Here is a 26934-nt window from a genome sequence, read left to right as displayed (position 1 = left end):
ATTTCCCATGAGTGCTTGTAATGTAGCGTCAGACTCCAGCCCACAGACGAGACCGGAACAATAACAGCGCGTCAGCACTCGTTACTACTTATTATTTAAGTTATTATTAATCATTTATTTAATTATAATTATTTTTAAATGTATGACTTGGGCTTACAAATATTAAACTTGACCAAACGCTCTCGAAATATTTATTTTAATAAAAAAAATTATATTTCGTTTATAACTTACGTGTTTATTTGCTCAATAATTTGCGTTTTATTAATGCTATCATTATTATTATATAATTATTATTTATTGTGTAAGATTGTTTTTCTCATTCTTTTTAATATATGTACTGTATTTATTGATATAACGTGTATGTATGTTTATTATTTTTTGCTGAAACAATTCACATTTCAACGACAAAGGCTGGAAATAGAGGTGAACGTAATCATTTTGATCTTCTATATTTTCTATATCCTGCTTGTGTTTATATATTTTTTTTAATTAAATAAAAAATGAATATAAAAATCGAAGTTTAAATTGAAGTTCTTTAAAAGGAAACTGTAATAATAAATAACAATAGTAACATAAAAACAATAATAATAATAATAACTTATTTAACGTTTTCTTTAGTTTTTTTTAAATACAATAAATCTCCATATAATGATAATGATTGATAATTATAATATAACGAACTAATAAGTGAATGTAACATTTCAGATTAATTTCCTAAAAACCTCACACGTGTGAAATATTTGTGACAAAATAAAATGTAGTTCATTTTGACCTTGAATTCTGTGTCTAAGGTTTAAATATAAGTTCAATTATGATCCAAAGATAAGTTACGTGATGAAAAAAGATTGATTTTCCTGTTTCTTTTATTTACAAAAGAATGACATATACCAACAAAATACATCCACAGATATTTATGTACAGTAAACATCACAGTCAAAATGCTTTTAAACATCTTTTTAATGAGGAAAGCAAACGACCTTGAGTCGCTCGCGTACGAAGAAGCCACGTCATCCAAACAAAAGCTGCAGATCGACAATAAATACAAACACATCGCCGTCGCTGACTTTAGACCGCGAGGTGTTTTAATGCTACGAACGACAAGTCGTATCTTCTCTCGGTTTATTACGACGTCACGGTTTCCGACGGCGTCTCCGAGTCGTCGTGTCGATCCGAACACTCCGAGGGGATGAAGCAGCCGGAGTCTCGTGGACAGTCGCTGTCTTCCTCCTGCAGACTGTGGGACGAGTTCGTCTCCTGCACGTCCTTCACGTCGTCTCCTGGAGACACACAGGAATTAAAAACACGGATCAATACTCTTTGTAAAAACTGCTGCAGTATTTCCGAGAAAAGTGTTTCTGTATTTTCTGAAAAATCCGCTTGAGGAACTGGTGTCTGGGTAACAGGAAGTGGCTGGTGAGTGTCAGCAGGAAGTGTTTGTACACACTCACTTACATACACACTCACTTACATACACACTCACTTACATACACACTCACTTACATACACACTCACTTACATACACACTCACTTACATACACACTCACTTACATACACACTCACTTACTTACTCACTCACTTACATACACACTCACTTACATACACACTCACTTACATACACACTCACTTACATACACACTCACTTACTTACTCACTCACTTACATACTCACTCACTTACATACACACTCACTTACATACTCACTCACTTACATACACACTCACTTACATACACACTCACTTACATACACACTCACTTACATACTCACTCACTCACTGACTCACTCACTCACTCACTCACTCACTCACTCACTTACTCACTCACTCACTCACTCACTCACTCTCTCACTGACTCACTCACTCACTCACTCACTCACTTACTCACTCACTCACTCACTCTCTCACTGACTCACTCACTCACTCACTCACTCACTCACTCACTCACTGACTCACTCACTCACTCACTCACTCACTCACTCACTCATTTACTCACTTACTCACTTACTTACTCACTAACTTACTCACTTACTTACTTACTCACTTACTTACTCACTAACTTACTCACTTACTCACTTACTTACTCACTTACTCACTTACTTACTCACTAACTTACTCACTTACTCACTTACTTACTTACTCACTTACTCACTTACTCACTAACTTACTCACTCACTTACTTACTTACTCACTTACTCACTTACTCACTTACTCACTTACTAACTCACTCATTTACTCACTTACTCACTTACTTACTCACTAACTTACTCACTTACTCACTTACTCACTTACTCACTCATTTACTCACTTACTCACTTACTCACTTACTCACTTACTCACTTACTCACTTACTCACTTACTCACTTACTTACTCACTAGCTTACTCACTTACTCACTTACTTACTCACTAACTTACTCACTTACTCACTTACTCACTTACTCACTTACTTACTCACTTACTCACTCATTTACTCACTCACTTACTTACTCACTTACTGACTCACTTACTCACTTACTTACTCACTTACTCACTTACTTACTCACTTACTCACTCATTTACTCACTTACTCACTTACTCACTCACTCACTCACTCACTCACTCACTTACTTACATACTCACTCACTCACTCACTCACTCATTTACTGACTGACTGACTGACTGATTCACTCACTCACTCACTAACTTACTCACTTACTCACTTACTTACTCACTTACTCACTTACTTACTCAATTACTCACTTACTCACTTACTCACTTACTCACTTACTTACTCACTTACTCACTCACTCACTCATTTACTCACTTACTTACTCACTTACTCACTTACTCACTTACTCACTTACTCACTTACTCACTAACTTACTCATTTACTTACTCACTCACTCACTCACTCACTCACTCACTCACTCACTCACTCACTCACTCACTCATTTACTTACTTTCTTACAATAAAACAATAATACACATAATTTTGTGAAATATATAATGAATTAAATATAATAATATATTATAATGATAATACAATAAAACATAATACAATAAAAATAATAAAATGTATTATAATTTTTATAATTTTTTACATTTAAAAAAAAGTCTGTGGTTTAAGTTAAAACTAAATAAATACATACATTCTGAGTGATTTCCTTTTTTCATTTCATGTGGTGAAAAATTAAAGATTAAAATTGTACAACAATAAGAGTAAAACTGATGCTGAAGTAAAGTAGTTTTTTGGTAAATCAAGAAAAAAAAGAGAAAATTAAGATTATTTAAAAATAATGAAGAGAATATTTTTTCTCCTTGTGTGATGAAGACACTTGTGTGTACCTTCTGTGTAGTGGTACTCGGCAGCGGTCAGGAGCCGGCGTCTGTGCTCGGGGTCGGTGACGTTCAACTCGATCAGGTGTTTCTCCTGCAGGTGCGTCAGGTCTTCCACCGTCTGGTATCCGTTCAACAGCAGAGCTGAGGCGTATTCCTGCCACACAAGTAAGTATTTATATTTGCTTCAACTACACACTTGTACTCTACATAAGTGTATCACCAATGGTTGAATTTAACATTTCAAATGTTGGCTTTTCAAGCATTAAATCCTTATTTTCTTTAACACAATTGTTCATTGAAAGGTTGAATTTTGTCATTGAAAAAAAAACAAATGCATAAAAAAAAAAAATTGGTACGTTTTTTTAATTCTTACTTCCAAAATAAAATGTCTAAATGTAATATTTCTTGTATTTGTAAAATAAAAAACACATGTCAATACATTGTTATATTACATTTAAAAGCTGCGATTTTAAAGAGATTGAATTTATAAAAACTTTTTTTGAATTATTGGAATTAAATATGAAACTGTATGTGTAAGAAAAAAAGTAAAATCTTTAATATAAATTATTAAAAAATGTATATATAATAAAGATGTATTCTCTTGTGGCACTATCAAAAAAAACATTTTATATTTAAGTTTCAAATGCTACAAATGGAAAAATATTAAATGTAATAAATATATTTTTTAAATGTGTCCTTTTTTCAAGTATAAGTATTTTTTAATTCATTCAAAATCCAAATGCAACCTTTAAAATTACAATTATTATTAACCCTTGTTCCAGGGTCAAGGTGACCTGAAGACCACAATGGATACCTCAAACACTTTTGTTTGAGTCCTCCGGGTCACCTAGACCCTGAAGACCCGTGACCTTCAGTTCTCACCTCCAGGTTCAGCCTCTCCAGCAGCTCCAGCACAGTTTTGGGTCGAGGTCTTTTGCAGATCTTTAGTTGCCGGATCTTCGGAGCTTCTTCTTCCTCCTCCTCCTCCTCCGGTTTCTCCACCAGGACGTCCACGTAGATGAACTTGAAGTTCCCCACTTTGTCGTTCAGCGAGCCCGTCCAGATGCCCATGGGAGGCTTGCTGATGATGCTGATGATGTCACCGACCTTCAGACACACACAAGGTCATCATCAGTTGAACAACATGTCTCTGCATATTTTTTTATAAATTCTTTAAAGTGAACTTGAAAATATAACACCTGGTTCTACCTTCCGCACACATCAAAATGTTCCTAAACGTCTGAGAGTAAAACGTTGTGTTGGCTCATGGGAAGTTTCCCGACCAGGAATCAAACCTTGTTTCAAAAGCTCACCGACATGAAATGTTGTTGAGGGAAAATAGTTTGATATGTTTTCGTCTCCCTCTTGTGTTAGACGTGTTGTAATTGCATTGTCGTGAAAACTGAAATGTCTCCGGTCCAGCTGTCAGTGGCGACAAGAATGAAACTTCTTGTTGTGCCAGTTTTGAATGCAACCGAATGCAAGCGCCGTCTCCGACCTACTTCTGTCAAGTCCTGTGAGATATTTCTGCTCTAAATGTTACGAACATTTTAAAACCTTGAAAATGTTGAATTTTCTTTTAGTCCAATGTTGTTGGTTCATCATTTTCTTTTAAATAACTACCTTTAATCATTTCTGTATTTCAAGTTCTGTGAGGGTTTTCCAACAATTAAATTAAAACAATAATAATTGTGTTTTAAAAATGTTTGATCTTCATTATATATAAAATAAAGTAAATAATTGAAAAATACTTTTTCTAATTTCGATATTATTTTACTTGTAGTCTTTTAAATTCCTTATAAATATGTTGGTTTAAAGATTCCACTGGACGACACCAAAATAAACCCAGATAGTATTTTTTTTACAACGTCACCTGATCGTAATATTGAAATTCCAATCGTTCAAAAATATTATTTTCTAAATTCCATGTTTTTTTTGTCAATAAATGAATAACCAGGCAATAATAAAAGATTGGATCAATCATCGATGCGTAGACGATCACATGATGACGTAGAAGAATCAAGTTCACGATCAAGTCACTCAGTGATCCATTGGTTTTGTCTGGTGACATATTTATATTGAATTTAAAAGACTACGGATTGAAAAATGTTAAATAAAATAAAAAAAAATTGGAATTATTGGAATTAGAATAACAAACTTTACGTGTAATTTTATTTCTAATTTTCAATATTATTACCAAAAATAATTATAAATTAACCCATAAAAAACAAACCAACGTCGTGGGAGGTTCTAAAGATCGAACCCATCACTCACAAAACAAGTCCCGTGATGCTCTTTCATTAGGTTTTTGTATTCTTCCCTCACCTTGAGCTTGAGTGAGTCGGTGTCATACGGACTCGGAACGAAGTTGGTGTGAACGCGAGCTCGGCCACAGAACGGACCCTGATACGAGACGTCCTCCTCCGGCCGGTCCTTGGGAGCCCAGGCGTTGGCCTCGCCGGTCACTGCACCTGGAGACACACGGAACGTTCAGTTCTGCTGCTGCGACGGCGAAGGACTACAGTGTGGTCCTCACTGGACGAGCTGCAGAGACTCTCCAGGGAAGTCTTCTCCGCCGCCGGAGCCTCGGCTTCAGCCTCTCGCTCCTCGTCCGCCTGAGAGGAAACCAGAGTTCCGTGAGTCGACATTAAGAACACATTTACTGTCGTAGTTTTATCTAGTACTTTCCATCAGAATACTGAATGAATTTGACATGTAAATGATAATACATTATAATTATAATGTTTATATATATATAAACTTTTTATTTTATTTTATTGGACTGTTGTTTTTTTAATCATTAGTATATTATATTTTTTGTTTTTATAATTGATAATAATATTGAAAATTAGAAATTTAATTACACATAGAGTTTCTTATTCTAATACCAATGATTAAAAGAAAAATGTTCTAGATTTAATATCTTTTAATCCATAGTCTTTTTAATTCAATATAAAAATGTTGGTATAAAAGCGACACCAGACAAAACCAATAGATCAAAGAGATACTTGATCGTGTTCTTCTACGTCGTCACCTGATCGTCTACGCGTCGCATGATTGGCTTAAAGTTTGATCCAATTGCTCTGTAGTCTTTTATCATTGCCTGGTTATAAGTATTTTAGAAAAAAATATTTTTGAATGATTGGAATTTCAATATTAGACTTTATGAGTACTTTAAGAGCTTATACTAACTTTGACATAGAAATAATTTAATTCAATTCAAAAGCATGAATCATACACATTAAAATAAATAAAATAAAACTCAACAATATTCTGGTGACTTTTCTTTATACTTTAAATACTTCAAAATGTTACTTATAAATTGTTTACAAACTCAGGACTTTTATTTGCCACGACTGGATTGAGGTTAAAGTGAGACACAGGAAGTGAGGTTACGACAGGAAGTGAGGTAAAGACAGGAAGTGGTTGTTTTTTTTTACAGTCCTGATAAGATTCTTGCTGAAGTTGAAGTTATAGTTCATGCGTTTCTCAAGTAAAACTCTTCGCACGACACTGAGATACGAGCAATGACTCACCGTTTCCTCCGACAGAGACTTGCCGTGTTTTTTGCCCATTCTTCGCCGCATGGTGAGCGAGATCGCCTTCATCTTCTTCCCCAGACTGGCCGACTTGTGCGGATCCAGAGTGTCCGGCTCCTCCGAGACCTGCGTTAGAAACGTCACAACAAAAGTGTAACTAAGTCATTCGTGAGGCAGGAAATAGTTTTTCACAAATATGGAATTTTACATTTCAGGTTAATAACAAAGCAGTTCAACAAGATGTTCTAACTCATAGGTGCTTAGGCCCTCTAGCATGTAGAAGCACCTATGAAGTAGATCCTCAGTGATAACTTATAATAACTGAGGTTCTACCTCATAGGTGCTTAGGCCCTCTAGCATGTAGAAGCACCTATGAAGTAGATCCTCAGTGATAACTTATAATAACTGAGGTTCTACCTCATAGGTGCTTAGGCCCTCTAGCATGTAGAAGCACCTATGAAGTAGATCCTCAGTGATAACTTATAATAACTGAGGTTCTACTTCATAGGTGCTTAGGCCCTCTAGCCTGTAGAAGCACCTATGAAGTAGAACCTCAGTTATAACTTATTGTAACTGAGGTTCTACTTCATAGGTGCTTAGGCCCTCTAGCCTGTAGAAGCACCTATGAAGTAGAACCTCAGTGATAACTTATTGTAACTGAGGTTCTACTTCATAGGTGCTTAGGCCCTCTAGCCTCTAGAAGCACCTATGAAGTAGAACCTCAGTTATAACCTATTATAACTGAGGTTCTACTTCATAGGTGCTTAGGCCCTCTAGCCTGTAGAAGCACCATTTGAAGTAGAACCTCAGTTATAACCTATTATAACTGAGGTTCTACTTCATAGGTGCTTAGGCCCTCTAGCCTGTAGAGGGTGTAAGCACCTATGAAGTGGAACCTCCGTTATAATAAGTTATAACTTTGTGTTTGTGTCTCCAGTCGGTAATTTTTATTTTATTTTTTGTATCTGAAATAGAAGTATAACCTCAGTTATAATAAGTTATAACTGAGGTTCTACTTCATAGGTGCTTAGGTCCTTTAGCCTGTAGAGGGTGTAAGCACCTATGAAGTAGAATCTCTGTTATAATAAGTTATAACTTTGTGTTTGTGTCTCCAGTCGGTAAGTTTTATCTTATTTTTTGTATCTGGACTTCAACCAAAGAGAAGCTTTTTGCTAAGATTAACCTTTTTTAGTGTTTAGTGTCAGTTCGAACTCTTCATATAAATACATTCTTTTCCGTGACTTGATGGAGTTTGACCTTCTGACCTAAAAGATTATTTTCCGAGGTTTGAGAATAAATCCAGAGATCGAGCATCAACTTTTATTCGTTTTGAACTTCTGACACATCGATCTTTGTTCACGACGAAGCACTTACACGGAACATCTTCGGGGATGTCCTGGATGTCGTAACAACATAACGATTACGAGAAACCAAAGTGTCACAAGAAAAGTTAAAAGTAGAAAACATATGAACTAATAAACATTCACAAAAGTAAAATAGATAAAACTTGATTTATTTTGGAAAATGTATATTAGAAGTTAGGAAAACTAAAACGATTTTCAAATGATATAAAAAATTAAAATCTAAAATATACAGTATTTTCATATTTATTTTTATTTTTTAACTATCATTGCGAGTCAAATGAGCTAAACTGGCCAACAGGAGGCAGTAGCGTTCTGTAGAAAAACATGGATCATTCCTTCACCAATCATTTGTCCACGTTATTCCTTTGGAATTTTGATTTAACATTTTCTTTTCTGCTTTGTTTACCATATTTGGATGAACAGCCTTTTACTGTTCTTCCTGTAATAACAGTCATTTACTCTTGTGTTTATTTTAAGTTTTGGGTTTTGTTTGATTCTTGTAAAATTATTATTATTTATTTTAAATTACTATTTTTAATTTGTTATCATATTATTTGCTCTTTTTTTTTAAACGTGTATTTGTTTTAACTGCTGAAACAAACTCAAATTCACCCAAATAATCAATGTGTGTAAATCAATCAATCAAGTAATTAAATACATTTTAAAATTTAGTTTTTTACATTACAGGTATTTTAGTGTTGCATTAAAAAAAAGTGAGTTTAAAATAAATATAAAAAACATAATAAAAGGATGGGAAATATTTCCCAGCTTTCATTTAGTAACAATATTTATTTATTTTTGCTTTAAATTCTTAACCCTAGTGTCACCTCCGGGTCACGGTGACCCAGAGACACATCAAATCACGGACGTACCGTTTGAGTGACATTCTCTTCGGTCTTTGACGGCGACGAGTGATGTTTGATCCCCTCGAACTTCCCGAAGCTCGTCGAGCGCTGAAGACAAAAACACAACAACAAACACAACATTAGAAGAAGCTCGAGCGACAACACGGTTCTGATGTAATTATCATTATTATTAGAGAAGTGGTTCAGACCAGCTTTGATGACATAATCTCAGCCTTTCATAAAACTAAAAGTGAGTAAATCTCCTGCGTCGTCGTCACACAGCAGCAGAAATAATCACATAAGTGAATAATCCCTGGAAATTAAATGTGAGGCTCGTAGACTAGGATTAAAGTGAAGCAAATGTTGCAGAATCGGATCTAAATCTGATGAATCCTAGTCTGGAATCATCTTCACCCACCTTGGGTTTGCTGCTCTTGCTTTTGTCCGACACGTTGGACGCTGCTCGCTGTAACATCTCGAACCCTCGACCCTTGACTCTCGAGTGCAAACTAACACAGAAGCCGCTTCGCTTCCTCCCGACACAGGATGTGAGGCAACGCTCGCCATCATGACAGACGCTGTTGAAAAGTGCTGAACGCTGCAAGTACTTCAAACATCACTTCAGTGTAGAACTGATCTTTCTCTCTTTTTTTAAACTTGAATAAAACTTATAGAGTCTAGAACTTGTACCTCAGAATTTAGAACCTTTTCTCCATAGCCTTGCAAAACTGTATTTTTAAAATCACAATGTTGATGCTTCTAAAATCTAATAAAGAATGCATTTTGTGGGTTTTTTTCCATTAGAAACTTGTCATGAATTGTCATCTTTTTTATTTTACAATATATACAGTATTTAATAATATGTTATACAAGTTAAACATAGAAACAATCATTTAACTCTCAAATATCCTCACTTCAGTTTTGTCCCTTAAATTGATCAAGTTTTCCTTTATTTAAAATATTTCTTGTATTTGTTATTGTACTAGTAGTGGTAGTAGTAGTAGTAGAAGTAGTAGTAGGTTTAGTAGTAGTAGTAGTGGTTATAATAGTAGTAGTAGTATAGTACTTGTAGTATTAGTATAGTACTTGTAGTAGTAGTAGTTGTAATAGTATAGTAGTGGTAGTAGTAGTTGTAGTAGTAATAGTAGTAGTAGAAACAGTAGTAGTTATAATAGTAGTATAGTACTTGTAGTAGTAGTAGTAGTAGTAGTATTAGTATAGTACTTGTAGTTGTAGTTGTAGTAATAGTAGTAGTAGTAGTAGTCGTAGTAGTAATAGTAGTTGTAGAAACAGTAGTAGTTATAATAGTAGTATAGTACTTGTAGTAGTAGTAGTAGTAGTAGTAGTATAGTACTTGTAGTAGTAGTAGTAGTGTAGTACTTGTAGTAGTAGTAGTATAGTACTTGTAGTAGTAGTTGTAGTCATAGTCGTAGTAGTAATAGTAGTAGTAGAAACAGTAGTAGTTATAATAGTAGTATAGTACTTTTAGTAGTAGTAGTATAGTACTTGGAGTAGTAGTTGTAACAGTTTAGTAGCGGTTGTAGTAGTAGTAGTAGTTATAATAGTAGTAGTAGTAGTATAGTACTTGTAGTAGTAGTAGTAGTAGTATCAGTATAGTACTTGTAGTAGTAGTTGTAATAGTATAGTAGTGGTAGTAGTAGTAGTAGAAGTAGTAGTAGTAGTAGAAGTAGTAGTAGTAGTAGTATTATAGTTCTAAAAAAGTGACTCCAATCCCCAAAAATGTTTTCAACTTTCACATCTTTATCTTTATATCTTTAACCGCTGAAGTGTTTCCTGAACAACAGGATCTTTAATACAATCTTGATACGTTTCTATCGGAACATTCTCTGAATAACCTTTAATTTCTTACTAACTGACTTACTGAGTACGATCGACACGTCACTAAATGGGAAACTTTTTTTCTATTGTTCAATCCTGGTGGTTTGAACAGAGGAAGTCGATGGCGGTAAATGAAAGGTTTCGTAACGTGGTGTGTTTTGAAGAAGTGCTGACGCCTGCTGAAGAAGCAACTCTTGTTGAGACACTTCCTGGTCCGTCTCAGACTTGACCCACTTTCATTCATGTGGACCAGAGCGACGCTCACAGCTGGAGCTGCTCCTCAAACAAAAACTGTGCCTTTGTAATCTCTGTCCTGTTACCATGGCAACATCCGTCCGCTGACCTATTAATCAGGGGTTTTACCGTTTGAATTTAAGGTTTAAATTCAATCGGTTTGGAATTGATGTTTGGAAAAAAATCCAATCAGATGCGAGTTTGCAGATTAAAAATCCTGTTAAACTTTGAGGAAACGACTCACGTTCTCTCCTCGTCGTACTAGAAACACTAAAACCTGTAGTTGAACATGTACTTTTATAACGTGTTGTCTGTGTGTGTTTTCAATCATATGTTTCACAATACACGGGAAATGACATGATATATTGGGACAAAAACTTCTATATATCTGACAGATTTATACAAAATTTGAAATAATTTTGTACATAAAAAACACAATATCTTAGTTATACATCATATTTTAGACTTTTTAAAGTCATACAATCTAAATAAAATAAATAACTTGAGGTGTGTTTTGTCAGGAATGTGTTGATATGTATCATGATTCATATATAGTGATAGTGTAGTAACAAGTATATATGTGTAGTATTGTCCAGTACTTGACTCTGGTGTTGTGATAATGTAGTAACAAGTATATATATGTAGTATTGTCCAGTACTTGACTCTGGTGTTGTGATAGTGTAGTAACAAGTATATATGTGTAGTATTGTCCAGTACTTGACTCTGGTGTTGTGATAGTGTAGTAACAAGTATATATGTGTAGTATTGTCCAGTACTTGACTCTGGTGTTGTGATAATGTAGTAACAAGTATATATATGTAGTATTGTCCAGTACTTGACTCTGGTGTTGTGATAGTGTAGTAACAAGTATATATGTGTAGTATTGTCCAGTACTTGACTCTGGTGTTGTGATAGTGTAGTAACAAGTATATATGTTTAGTATTGTCCAGTACTTGACTCTGGTGTTTTGATAGTGTAGTAACAAGTATATATGTGTAGTATTGTCCAGTACTTGACTCTGGTGTTGTGATAGTGTAGTAACAAGTATATATGTGTAGTATTGTCCAGTACTTGACTCTGGTGTTGTGATAGTGTAGTAACAAGTATATATGTGTAGTATTGTCCAGTACTTGACTCTGGTGTTGTGATAGTGTAGTAACAAGTTTATATGTGTAGTATTGTCCAGTACTTGACTCTGGTGTTGTGATAGTGTAGTAACAAGTATATATGTGTAGTATTGCCCAGTACTTGACTCTGGTGTTGTGATAGTGTAGTAACAAGTATATATGTGTAGTATTGTCCAGTACTTGACTCTGGTGTTGTGATAGTGTAGTAACAAGTATATATGTGTAGTATTGTCCAGTACTTGACTCTGGTGTTGTGATAGTGTAGTAACAAGTATATATGTGTAGTATTGTCCAGTACTTGACTCTGGTGTTGTGATAGTGTAGTAACAAGTATATATGTGTAGTATTGTCCAGTACTTGACTCTGGTGTTGTGATAGTATAGTAACAAGTATATGTGTAGTATTGTCCAGTACTTGACTCTGGTGTTGTGATAGTGTAGTAACAAGTATATATGTGTAGTATTGTGGAGTACTTGACTCTGGTGTTGTGATAGTGTAGTAACAAGTATATATGTGTAGTATTGTCCAGTACTTGACTCTGGTGTTGTGATAGTGTAGTAACAAGTATATATGTGTAGTATTGTGGAGTACTTGACTCTGGTGTTGTGATAGTGTAGTAACAAGTATATATGTGTAGTATTGTCCAGTACTGACGAAGTCGTAACTACTTTTTTTCAAACCAAAATATGTCCAAACATCAGCTTTAAAAGCTGCTGGACTCACTGTATCCTCTCGTCCTCAGTCATCGCTGGGCTCTTGCCGGATTTGATTGGATTGACACCAGACATAATAACTGCTATTTATATGTTAATTGTAAGTATTTATTTTTACAAACCTTAAAAAAATAACAATTAATCTTAAAGCAGAAAAAAATATTTTGAATGTTAATCCAGTGAAAAAACAAATTGCGATGTATCTCTGTATCCATATTTTCTTACAATCGTACTGTCAGCCCATGAATTATTATTTTACTTCATACACATTTGAAACGTAAACAATAAAACCAACATAATAATATGTTGAATATTGAAACAGTATCGTTGTGACGTTCAAGTTTATTGATATTTATCAAGGTCACAGTAACATCTGGTGGTTTCGTTGGAGGATCAAATAAAAGTCTTAGCGTCTCTAGAGGCTTCACGTCCATGGACTTGACCTTTGACCCTGCAGGGTCACCGACACTACAGATGTGTAGGATCTTCTAATCTCCACGTGGGATCATCGTCTCATTGATGTTCTCTAAGTCGTGCTGAGCCACGTGCGGGTCGTGATCAGATCTTATCACGACCTCCGGGTCGACCTGAAGCCAGAGTCGTTCTCTGGTGTCTGTGATTGAGACGCAAACTCACTGGAAACACGTCGAGAGGAAAGACTTAATATAATAATGATTGTGTAGAAAAGATATTAAAGCCTTTTTTTATATATTCATCAGTACTTAAAAACTATTACTTCCATCCGAGCAATAATAGTATCACAAACAATATTTAAAAACAGGGACTTGATGGAAATAACAATTTTCAAAATACAGCTTTCGTTTTGTGTAAAACTCTGATGGAAACATGAGCAGAACTGAAGGATTTCATTGTAATTAATGAATAATTACTATTTTTGTCTTAATAAGGATTTTTGACTTCGCACTGGTTTGCTGATGTTGAACGTGCATTTCCTAGTGTTCCTCGGCCAGAGTACAGTCAATATCTTCAACCTGTACTTTGGTCTCCATTTGTAGACGTGACATCATCACAGAAGACAAGAATGTTTCACTTCAACAGAAGTCGTGGAGAAGAGGACGTGAAAGTGAAGCTTGTTTCTGGACAAACTTATGCTCAGAGAAGCATTTTCTCCTCAAATGAAACTTAAAGTTAATGATCAACTCTGGTGTCACCAGTAACTTCTCATCATGACCATGTTTTACACTTTATTACTTTATAAAGTTGCTCTGAAATCTGGACGAACGAGAGGTTATGAGAGTCTATTATGACGAAAAATTGGCTTTTCTGGATTGATGACGCAGAGTGACAAACCTCCATGTTTGACCAATCACAGCAGAGTGGTTGTGGTTATGGTCAACAAGATTTAATCTCCAGAAAAAAAAAGTGTTTTCAGTGGGCGGAGCTTAAGATCATTTTCTAATGTCAATATTTCAATGAAAAGAGAGTTTTGTACAAACACACACTGATGATACAATAGAGTCACACATCACAACAACACACACACTGATGATACAATAGAGTCACACATCACAACAACACACACACTGATGATACAATAGAGTCACACATGACAACAACACACACACACTGATGATACAATAGAGTCACACATGTCAACAACACACACACACTGATGATACAATAGAGTCACACATCACAACCACACACACGCTACTGATACAATAGAGTCACACATCACAACAACACACACACACTGATGATACAATAGAGTCACACATGTCAACAACACACACACACACTGATGATACAATAGAGTCACACATCACAACAACACACACACTGATGATACAATAGAGTCACACATCCCAACAACACACACACTCATGATACAATAAAGTCACACATCACCACAACAACACACACACACTGATGATACAATAGAGTCACACATCACAACAACAAACACACACACTGATGATACAATAGAGTCACACATCACAACAACACACACACACTTGTGATACAATAGACTCACACATCACAACAACACACACACTGATGATACAATAGAGTCACACATCACAACGACACACACACTGATGATACAATAGAGTCACACATCCCAACAACACACACACTCATGATACAATAAAGTCACACATCACCACAACAACACACACACACTGATGATACAATAGAGTCACACATCACCACAAAACACACACACTGATGATACAATAGAGTCACACATCACAACAACACACACACACTGATGATACAATAGAGTCACACATCACAACAACACACACACACACTGATGATACAATAGAGTCACACATCACAACAACACACACACATTGATGATACAATAGAGTCACACATCACCACAAAACACACACACTGATGATACAATAGAGTCACACATCACAACAACACACACACACTGAGGATACAATAGAGTCACACATCACAACAACACACACACACACTGATGATACAATAGAGTCACACATCACAACAACACACACACATTGATGATACAATAGAGTCACACATCACAACAACACACACGCACTGATGATACAATAGTCACACATCACAACAACACACACACGCACTGATGATACAATAGTCACACATCACAACATCACACACACACACTGATGACACAATAGAGTCACACATCACAACAACACACACACACTGATGACACAATAGAGTCATACATCACAACATCACACACACACACTGATGACACAATAGTCACACATGACAACAACACACACACACACTGATGATACAATAGAGTCACACATCACAACAACACACACACACTGATGACACAATAGAGTCACACAACACAACATCACACACACGCACTGATGATACAATAGTCACACATGACAACAACACACACACACACTGATGATACAATAGAGTCACACATCACAACAACACACACACACACTGATGACACAATAGAGTCACACATCACAACATCACACAAACACTGATGACACAATAGAGTCACACAACACAACAACACACACACACTGATGACACAATAGAGTCACACATCACAACATCACACAAACACTGATGACACAATAGAGTCACACAACACAACAACACACACACACTGATGACACAATAGAGTCACACATCACAACAACACACACTGATGATACAATAGAGTCACACATCACAACAACACACACTGATGATACAATAGAGTCACACATCACAACAACACACACTGATGATACAATAGAGTCACACATCACAACAACACACACACACTGATGATACAATAGTCACACACACACACACTGATGACACAATAGAGTCACACAACACAACAACTCACACACACTTTAGTTCAACTTTAACGAAGCGACTCACGTTCTGTTCTGATAGTTCCCCGTCACTGAGGGTCTGTGGCGCCATCTGGAGTCGACAGCTTCGTTTCAAACTGTCGCGATCGTTCGTCTGCTTCTCCTCAAAGTCCTTCTCGTGGATGAAGTCGTGGGAGTAGACCCGGTACTCGGTCAGGGGTCTGCGGCAGGTGTGCTGTACGCTCCCCCACACCGGGCTGCCGTCGCCGGGGTTGCTCCAGCGGTAGTTGTGTGTGGGCGTCGCTCCACCCGGGAGGTTCACCGGACCCGGACCTCGACCCGGCGTCGCGTTCTCCTGGGCTGGAAGGGTGGAACACTTGTACGGCCTCCTGTCGGCCCGGTACTGCACGTCCAGGTAGTCGGGAACGGTGGTCGGACTCGGGGCTGGATGTGGAGACCGAGCTGTGACATGAAAGATATGTGTATTAAGAACTGGTGTACCTCAGGGCACCGCTCTTGGTCCAATTCAAGGTTTATATTTTGACATTTTTTACTGAAACAAATATTTTTTATTACTAAAAATATTGTATTTCAAACATGAATAAAAGTCGCAGAAATATTTTAATAAAAAACGAATGTCTCATCACAAATCACATGTTTCTTGACATGCTTTCGTACCCGAGTGGTTTTTCTTCGCAGCATCTTTTCCTCCTTTTCCCGTCGGTTTCTTCCCTGTTTTCTGAGCTGGTTTCACCGCAGGTCGTCCCTCGATCGAGCTGTTGTTCTGTCCAGTCTGAGAGAAGAACATCGACCTCGTTGAAACATCGGTGGATGAAGTGATGAAGAAAACGCCGCGTGTGACCCGGAGGTTCTAAATCCACCATGTGTTCCGAGAGATTAGAGCTCAACCATCTGCACCTCATTCGAACACTTAATTCTCCTAATAGAAGAAAAAGACCATTTTTTAAAGTAGCTTGTGCTGAGTTTGTTGTTTGCGGATGATCTTGTGTTGTGTTTGGCTGTTGACGTCGTGGAGACTGGGTGGAAAATATATTGACAGTTTATTCTCTTGCCCAAGTACTAGTAATAAACTAGTTATAAACTAGTAATAAAATAGTAATAAAATAGTAATAAACTAGTAATAAAATAGTAATAAACTAGTTATAAACTAGTAATAAAATAGTTATAAAATAGTAATAAACTAGTAATAAAATAGTAATAAACTAGTTATAAACTAGTAATAAAATAGTAATAAAATAGTAATAAACTAGTAATAAAATAGTAATAAACTAGTAATAAACTAGTAATAAAATAGTAATAAAATAGTTATAAACTAGTAATAAAATAGTAATAAACTAGTAAAGAAATGAATCCACTTCCGTACACGACTTCCCAGTTTTTCCTCATTGTTAATCACGTTTTTAGTTGAAGTAAATTCATTTACGCACATCTTCGTTTCCATTGTGTGTTGACTCTATTGTATCATCAGTGTTCTGTTTATTCTTCTTGTGGAATCATTTTTTGGGAAAAAAACTAACATTTCATTTTTATTTTTTATTTTCTGACTCCGTCAGTCGTGCAAACTCTTTATAGGCACCGTAGTAAAATGTTAATCAATCAATCAATCATCATATTAATCATCCACCACTGATCTAATGGGTACATTTCAAAATAGTAGTACGTCTGAAAAGAGCATGAAAACATTCTTTGACCTCTGACCTGGTTGATTGACGGTTTGTCTTTCTTCTTCACTGCAGAATGACGAGATCCTTTCCCTCCTTTTCCTTCCGTTCTGTGTCTCGCCCTCGTCACTTTAGACACAACAAAAAATGAAAAACAAGTTAAGAACAATCAACTCTGGTCTTAATTTTTACTCAACAATAACATCACGTATGGTTTAACTTGATGTCAAACTTAATCACAGAGCAGAAATTATATAATCAACTCGCACCAGCTCTTTCATGGGTAAAAATCTTCATAAACCCTCATATTTTCTAGGACCGTCCTCATAAACCCTCATATTTTCTACGACCGTCCTCATAAACCCTCATATTTTCTACAACCGTCCTCATAAACCCTCATATTTTCTACGACCGTCCTCATAAACCCTCATATTTTCTACGATCGTCCTCATAAACCCTCATATTTTCCAGATCGTCCTCATAAACCCTCATATTTTCTACGATCGTCCTCATAAACCCTCATATTTTCTACGATCGTCCTCATAAACCCTCATATTTTCTACAACCGTTCTCATAAACCCTCATATTTTCTACAACCGTCCTCATAAACCCTCATATTTTCTACAACTGTCCTCATAAACCCTCTTATTTTCTACGAATGTCCTCATAAACCCTCATATTTTCTACAACCGTCCTCATAAACCCTCATATTTTCTACGAATGTCCTCATAAACCCTCATATTTTCTACAACCGTCCTCATAAACCATCATATTTTCTACAACCGTCCTCATAAACCCTCATATTTTCTACAACCGTCCTCATAAACCCTCATATTTTCTACAATCTTCCTCATAAACCCTCTAATTTTCTACGACCGTCCTCATAAACCCTCATATTTTCTACGAATGTCCTCATAAACCCTCATATTTTCTACAACCGTCCTCATAAACCCTCATATTTTCTATGACCGTCCTCATAAACCCTCATATTTTCTACAACCGTCCTCATAAACCCTCATATTATCTATGAACGTCCTCATAAACCCTCATATTTTCTACAACCGTCCTCATAAACCCTCATATTTTCTACAATCGTCCTCATAAACCCTCATATTTTCTACGATCGTCCTCATAAACCCTCATATTTTCTACAACCGTCCTCATAAACCATCATATTTTCTACAACCGTCCTCATAAACCCTCATATTTTCTACGAATGTCCTCATAAACCCTTATATTTTCTACAACCGTCCTCATTAACCCTCATATTTTCTATGACCGTCCTCATAAACCCTCATATTTTCTACAACCGTCCTCATAAACGCTCATATTTTCTACAACCGTCCTCATAAACCCTCATAATTTCTACAAGTGTCCTCATAAACCCTCATATTTTCTACGAATGTCCTCATAAACCCTTATATTTTCTACAACCGTCCTCATTAACCCTCATATTTTCTATGACCGTCCTCATAAACCCTCATATTTTCTACAACCGTCCTCATAAACGCTCATATTTTCTACAACCGTCCTCATAAACCCTCATAATTTCTACAACTGTCCTCATAAACCCTCATATTTTCTACGAATGTCCTCATAAACCCTTATATTTTCTACAACCGTCCTCATTAACCCTCATATTTTCTATGACCGTCCTCATAAACCCTCATATTTTCTATGAACATCCTTAATAAACCCTGAGACCGGCTCGACCCAGTTCCGTTCTCCATACCTTGGTTGTGATTGTTGGTGACGCGCAGCAAATCTTCTGGGCTCTTGGCCGGCCGCCAGGCCGTGGAATTATCTGTCGAGAGACGAATGAAAAATGCTCGAGGATTTGATTGAACGAGGTCGACAGGAGGCCGTGATTTCATCAACGAAGATGATTGTGACAGATTTTAATGGAGAAAATTTAATTCAAGAAAAAGAAGACAATTATCTGGATTTTTTATTTTCTCTATTAGATTATGCTGCGGGAGCAGAGGGTAGGAACTTTATAAGAGGAACATATAGAAGGACGGACCGGAAGCGTATAGGACGGAAAAATATATATTTTTGTTAATAATAATTAATAAACAGTAGAACAATATTTTGGATAAAAAATCGTAGTTGATTTAATAAAAAATATTTTTTTTACATTTTCTCATTTTATTTGTTTGTCTTTTCAATAAAACAAACAAACAATAAGATGAATAAAACAATATGTGCATGAAAAAGATCAACTAGTGATTTAAATAAAAGAAAAAAACTGTTTATTGATTGTTTTAATAGTTAATATACTTTTATTCCTCATACATACACATTATATTAGAGTCACTATATTATATTAATAACCAAAACAAATGTAAAAAACATTATAAATAAAATAAATATAAATAGTATTGATCATTTTTGGTGTTTTAAACCACACAATCTGGATTATCAAAGCGTTTTAATGTTGTTATAACTTTATTGATGTCTTGTTAAAAATAAAAGTAAAGTGGAAATTTAAAAAACAAATAAATAAAGAATTAGGTAAATAAAAATGCAAAAAATAGTATTGATAATTTTTGGTGTTTTAATCCCAGCAATTTGGTTTATGGACGCTATTTAATGTTGTCATAACTTTGTGATTTCAAGTTAAAACATAAAGTTAAGTTGACATTAAAATGAATAAATAAATAAAATATAAAATAAATACAAATATAAAGAATAATATTGATAAGATTTGGTGTTTTAATCCACATAATTTGGTTTATGAAAATTGTTTAAATGTTTTTATAACTTTATTGATGTCATGTTAAAACTCAAAGTAAAGTTGATACTTACAAATAAATAAAAATGAAAAATAAACTAAATAAAAATATTTAAAAAATAATGTCATTTGGATTATGGAAATGTTTTAATATGATTGATGTCAAGTTAATACTCGAAGTAAAGTTGACATTTGAAAATAAATAAATAAACTAAATAAAAAATATAAAAAATAATTATGATAATTTCTGGTGTTTTTTATATTTATTATTTTATTACACTATTTTGATTATGTAAGTGTTTTAATGTTTTCATAACTTTATTGCTGTCAAGTTAAAACTCAAATTAAAGTTAACGTTTAAAAATAAGTTAAAATAAGTTAAAAATATATTTATAAAATAAAATAAATATGAAAACTGAGGATAATCTTTGCTGTTTTAATGCCAGAAATTTTGATTATGGAAGTGTTTTAATATGATTGATGTCAAGATAAAACTCAAACTAAAGTTAACATAAAAGATTTTTCTAAAAATTCTCCTAAATTCTCTCATGTTAGTGTATTTTTTGTTAATTAAAATGAGAATAATAATATAATAAGTTTAAAACATAAAAACTCACCCAGTGTTTCATTGTCTGATGCAGACTTTGTGATGTTTGATCTGAAAACAAAACAAAAACAATATTAATCAATTATCAACACAATGAAAAACAGCAACAATAAGAACAACATGTTTACAGACGCTTAGTGTTTCCAGACCAAAGCTAATCATGTGTTGCCGCGGTAACTCTTCTGGGACTTTTATTGTTTAATCCTCCTGTGAACTCGTTGACCTTGTGTCAAATATCTATTATTTACCTTTTTTTCTTCCTGTGTGAGTTCGTTCTCTGCGGCAGCTCCTGAAGAACAAAATACATATTAAATCTCACTGGATATTAAAGTCGATCAAGTCCAGCTCGAACCACAGATGTTAGATTTTCATAATCAGCTTTATTTTGGAGGGTGAAAATCTGGGCGCCGAAAAAAAAAAATCCCCCAATTCCTGCGAGAGGCTCAATCTGACGGATCCACGGTCTGGTGCGACCTCACGGCTCACCATGGACACGGAGCGTCCGGAGTCCCTCCAGCGCGAGTCCTGGTCCAGCAGCAGAGCCGGACTGCAGGAGCGGCTGCAGGTGCGACTGGACGAGCGGCTGGGCACCGGTGGTGGGGGGCCGTCCCCGGAGCTCTGGACCACCTCGTACAGGCTGTCCATGGAGCCCTCCTGGACACACATGTGAGGGTCAAATCACTGTAGGCAGTGAGTTTGGTTCGGGCGAGGTTTCTGCCCCGTACACACGATTTTAAAAAGATGTTCCCGACATTACGAGTCAAGATATCAGGATTTTTTCTTGCATTTCTTGCATATTTGCAATTTTGGTAATAGTATAAAATCAAATAAAGTCAAATATTTTTCATGTCAACACAATTTACAATCAACTCAAATCAAGACAACTTTACACTTTAAACTTTTGCTGGTGTATTTATATTTTATAGGATTTTGTACAAGGAACAACAAAACTTTTCCTTTTTTACTGAATGTAAAAGTTAAAAATGCCATTTTATGTCGACTGTTTAATTAATACTTTTAGTGTCTGACAAATGTAATAGAAATTGACGTTAAATTATTTTTTTTTGTTTTAAATTCCCTGCAAAAATTCCTGTTTTTTATTTCAAGAATATAATAATAATAATAATATTTTTTATTGTGCAACAATTTTTATACCATATGTGACTTTATTTTACGTAAAAAAAAAAGTTTATTTATAAAAAAAAAATCCTAATTATTTGTTGCTTTCTTTTTATTGCGATGATTAATATTAGATTGTTTTCTTAACTACTTTTATCATATCATAATGAAAAAGATTTGGGGGAGAAATGTTCCCAATATTCCGACTCAAGAGATCAGGATTTTTTTCCAACATTTCTTACACATTTTTAATTTTGTTGACAGTAAAAAATCTATAAAAGTAAAGTTTTTCTCTAACCAATGTTATTTACATAAAGTCAGTTACAATCAGAAAACTTTACACTTTTAACTTTTCCTGGTGTTTTAATATTTTCTTTTTAGGATTTTGTTTAAGAAACGTCTGATAAAATAACAAATTACAGAATGTAAAAGTAAAAAATGATATTTTATGTTTACTGTTGTTCTATTAATAATACTTTGATTCTCTGAAAAATGTAATAGAAATTGACGTGAAATTATTTATTTTTGAATTCCCCCCAAAAATTCCTGTTTTTTATTTCAAGAATATAATAATAATAATAATAATTTTTATTGTGCAACAATTTTTATACCACATGTGACTTTATTTTACGTAAAAAAAAAAGTTTATTTATAAAAAAAAAATCCTAATTATTTGTTGCTTTCTTTTTATTGCGATGATTAATATTAGATTGTTTTCTTAATAACTTTTATCATATCATAGTGAAAAAGATTTGGGGGAGAAATGTTCCCAATATTCCGACTCAAGAGATCAGGATTTTTTTCCAACATTTCTTACACATTTTTAATTTTGTTGACAGTAAAAAATCTATAAAAGTAAAGTTTTTCTCTAACCAAAGTTATTTACATAAAGTCAGTTACAATCAGAAAACTTTACACTTTGAACTTTTCCTGGTGTTTTAATATTTTCTTTTTAGGATTTTGTTTAAGAAACGTCTGATAAAAGAACAAATTACAGAATGTAAAAGTAAAAAATGATATTTTATGTTTACTGTTGTTCTATTAATAATACTTTGATTGTCTGAAAAATGTAATAGAAATTGACGTGAAATTATTTATTTTTAAATTCCCCCCAAAAATTCCTGTTTTTTATTTCGATGAATAATATATAAAGAAATATTTTGATTTTTATCGAGTGACAATTTTTATACCATATAAGACTTTATTGTACGCAAAACTCATCTTTCTTTATTAAAAATATATTTTTCCTTTTTTTTATTGCGATGATTATTATCACAATTGTTTTCAAACTACTTTTATCATGTGACACTTTTTTTTTTACAATTTTTTCAACAATTTTTAGAGAGGAATTATCAAAAAATATTATTTAATGTCAATTTCTATTAAATTTGTCAGAAAATCAAAGTATTATTTAAAAGACAACAGTCGACATAAAATGGCATTTTTAACGTTTACATTCTGTAACAAAGGAAAAGTTTTGTTGTTTCTTATACAAAATCCTAAAACAAAATATTAAAACACCAGCAAAAGTTTTAAGTGTAAAGTTTTCTGCTTGTAACTGACCAACCAAAAAAATGTGTTATGCATAGAAAAAATATATATATATTTGATTTTGACGAGGGTTGCAGAGGTCAGAGGTCACAACAGCAGCGAGAGGTCGGACAACAATCCTGATCGTTTCAAACATCTGTCGTGATGAACGTCCACGTGCGGCTCCACATGTTTCAGTCTTAAGAGCCATAATATATATTATATTACGATATTTACTTAAAAATACATGTTTTTACTGCATCAGGAAGAATCTAAAGTAACTCTCGTGACTCGATTTGTCTTCGTGTTGGTTTGAGATCAAGATATTTTCACCGACTTTTATCAAAACACACTGAAAACAGGTTGTTTTTAATGGAGATAAACGAGTTTTAAATAGAAATTCTTACCAGCGAGAAGCAGAAAAGGTTCATCTTATCCTCCGACTGTCCGCGGGAGCGAAGCGAGCGACAGAAGCAGCAGCTCAGCCCGGCTTCGCCTGCTGTCCTCGCAGATTAATACCTCAGTGAAATCCCTGCTCTAATCCAATAGATGGACCACTGTTGCTGCACCACCTGCTGCCGCCACGAGCCCACCATTGGTGCGGCGGGATTAGCGCTCGACGCTGGACTATCAACAAACGTCGAGTCACACGAGTAGAACTGTCTCGTGTCAACGTTGTTTTGTGAACAAACACAAGGTTATTTGGTGAAAAAACACAATGTTATTTGGTGAACAAACACAATGTTATTTGGTGAACAAACACAATTTTATCTTGTGAACAAACACAATGTTATTTGGTGAACAAACACAATGTTATTTGGTGAACAAACACAATTGTATCTTGTGAACAAACACAAGGTTATTTTGTGAAAAAACACAATGTTATTTGGTGAACAAACACAATTGTATCTTGTGAACAAACACAATGTTATCTTGTGAACAAACACAATGTTATTTGGTGAACAAACACAATGTTATTTTGTGAACAAACACAATGTTATTTTGTGAACAAACACAATGTTATTTGGTGAACAAACACAATGTTATTTGGTGAACAAACACAATGTTATTTTGTGAACAAACACAATGTTATTTGGTGAACAAACACAATGTTATTTGGTGAACAAACACAATGTTATTTGGTGAACAAACACAAAGTTATTTGGTGAACAAACACAATGTTATTTGGTGAACAAACACAATGTTATTTGGTGAACAAACACAATGTTATTTTGTGAACAAACACAATACTTTTTTGTAAACTAATACAATGTTATTTGGTGAACAAACACAATGTTATTTGGTGAACAAACACAATGTTATTTTGTGAACAAACACAATACTTTTTTGTAAACTAACACAATGTTATTTTGTGAACAAACACAATGTTATTTTGTGAATAAACACAATGTTATTTTGTAAACTAACACAATGTCATTTGGTGAACAAACACAAGGTTATTTTGTGAACAGCAGTCATTACGGGTTCCGCGGCTAAAGGAAGAATGATTACTGAGGACGAGAGGATACAGTGAGTCCAGCAGCTTTTAAAGCTGATTTTTGAGTCAAGTACTCGACAATACTACACATATATACTTGTTACTACACTATCACTATACATCAATATATATCGTATGGTTGAACATGTATATAAGTGTATAACATGTATAAACAGATCTTTGACAAAACAAAAGACTATTTTGAAACAAATATTAGTTCATTGATGGTAGAAAGTCTAGTTTCTCTAAAGTCTCTAAGTTAATGTGACTCAGTACTTGAAGTACAAATACTATAACTCACTTCATCCTCATCAAAAGGTTGTTATCAAAAGGCTTCATTTAAAAATTGTTTAAAAATAATTTGGCAGCATTACTCTGACTCGCCACCAGATGTCGCTTCAAATAAGACGTTTTGTTATTTTTGGCATCATCTCGCTTTTAACTTTTCTATTCCTGTAAACCATCAGTGACTCACACCTGCAGAGTCATCAGTCATAATGTTTTGTTACTTAGATCATGGTTTCCTGAGAAGGAGCTCAATGAAAGTTCTACTGAACATGAAGATGAAGATGAAGATGAAGATGAAGATGAAGATGATGATGAAGATGAAGATGAAGATGATGATAAAGATGATGGTAAAGATGAAGATGATGATAAGATGAAGATGAAGATGAAGATGATGATGAAGATGATGATAAAGATGAAGATGAAGATGTAGATGAAGATGAAGATGATGATGAAGATAAATATGAAGATGAAGATGAAGATGAAGATGAAGATGAAGATGAAGATGAAGATGAAGATGATGATGAAGATGAAGATGAAGCAGTGACTCATCTTCATCATCATCATCTTCATCATCTTCGAAAACAAAGTTATTCACAGTCGTCTTCGTCTGAGCTCATATAACATGATAATTACCGTAATTACATGAATGCAGGTGCATGTTTATTCCCAGACGGAAGAAGGAAGTAAATTCAATAAAAAACCTTTGGTTTTTGTTTTGATACGATCATTAATTGTTGAAACAAAAGTTCTGAAGGAAAACCTGTTGATCAGGAAACGTGAGAAAATTCTTGTGAACTTGAACCTTCATTCCGAAGTTGTTGAGCCGGGATTCGAACCATGACCTTCAACACCTGCTGACACGACTGACCTTTTGGATTCTATTGCAATGTTATGTCACATTTAATTTAAAATATCATTTCTTTCTAAACGTTGGCCTTTATTTTGTTCAATATTTACGGTACCTTGATACCAGTTAAACGTATTAAATGATTCGTTACAAATACATGAACAGTTTTAAAAATCAATAACATTTTAATTACAAAAAAAAGAACAAACATCATCATTTGGTCTTTCATTCATCTCCATGACTCAAATCTTGATCTAAAAATATAAAGAACATGAACAAATAAAAAGCCTGACTGATGCGTCACATTCAGAGAAACAACCTCAACACAACGTTACACACTTTTTATTTGAAACACAAAGGC

At 34.5% G+C, this 26934-nt stretch overlaps 1 protein-coding gene across 1 annotated transcript; it reads right to left on the bottom strand.

The window, feature by feature from the left end:
• Window positions 1–845: 845 nt before the first annotated feature.
• Window positions 846–24386, bottom strand: samsn1a (SAM domain, SH3 domain and nuclear localisation signals 1a). The gene is made up of 16 exons (XM_087795246.1): window positions 24348–24386; window positions 21778–21945; window positions 21540–21580; window positions 21302–21342; window positions 19683–19754; window positions 17988–18079; window positions 16947–17061; window positions 16336–16730; window positions 9087–9167; window positions 6844–6976; window positions 6338–6345; window positions 5848–5926; window positions 5637–5782; window positions 4194–4418; window positions 3318–3465; window positions 846–1277 (listed from the first exon to the last, which is right to left on the bottom strand). Exons 1-16 carry the CDS (start codon window positions 24369–24371, stop codon window positions 1123–1125), a joined length of 1923 nt encoding a protein of 640 aa, XP_087651372.1. The 5' UTR covers window positions 24372–24386; the 3' UTR covers window positions 846–1122.
• Between the last annotated feature and the right edge of the window lie 2548 nt (window positions 24387–26934).

This window comes from Callionymus lyra, chromosome 7 (genome assembly GCF_982586985.1).
Source record: "Callionymus lyra chromosome 7, fCalLyr1.hap1.1, whole genome shotgun sequence".
NCBI classification, from domain to species: domain Eukaryota; kingdom Metazoa; phylum Chordata; class Actinopteri; order Syngnathiformes; family Callionymidae; genus Callionymus; species Callionymus lyra.
Note: the sequence above shows the minus strand (reverse complement) of the source record. Positions and strands in the feature narration are given on the sequence as shown.

Bases quoted from the DNA above. Each gene is read 5' to 3' on its own strand.
- samsn1a (XM_087795246.1), bottom strand. From the start codon at position 24,371: ATGAACCTTTTCTGCTTCTCGCTG. The intron at 19,755-21,301 runs GTGAGTTTTTAT...GTCTCTCGACAG, and splicing joins ATCAGACAATGAAACACTGG to ATAATTCCACGGCCTGGCGG. The intron at 5,783-5,847 runs GTGAGGACCACA...GTGTGTCTCCAG, and splicing joins GAGTCTCTGCAGCTCGTCCA to GTGCAGTGACCGGCGAGGCC.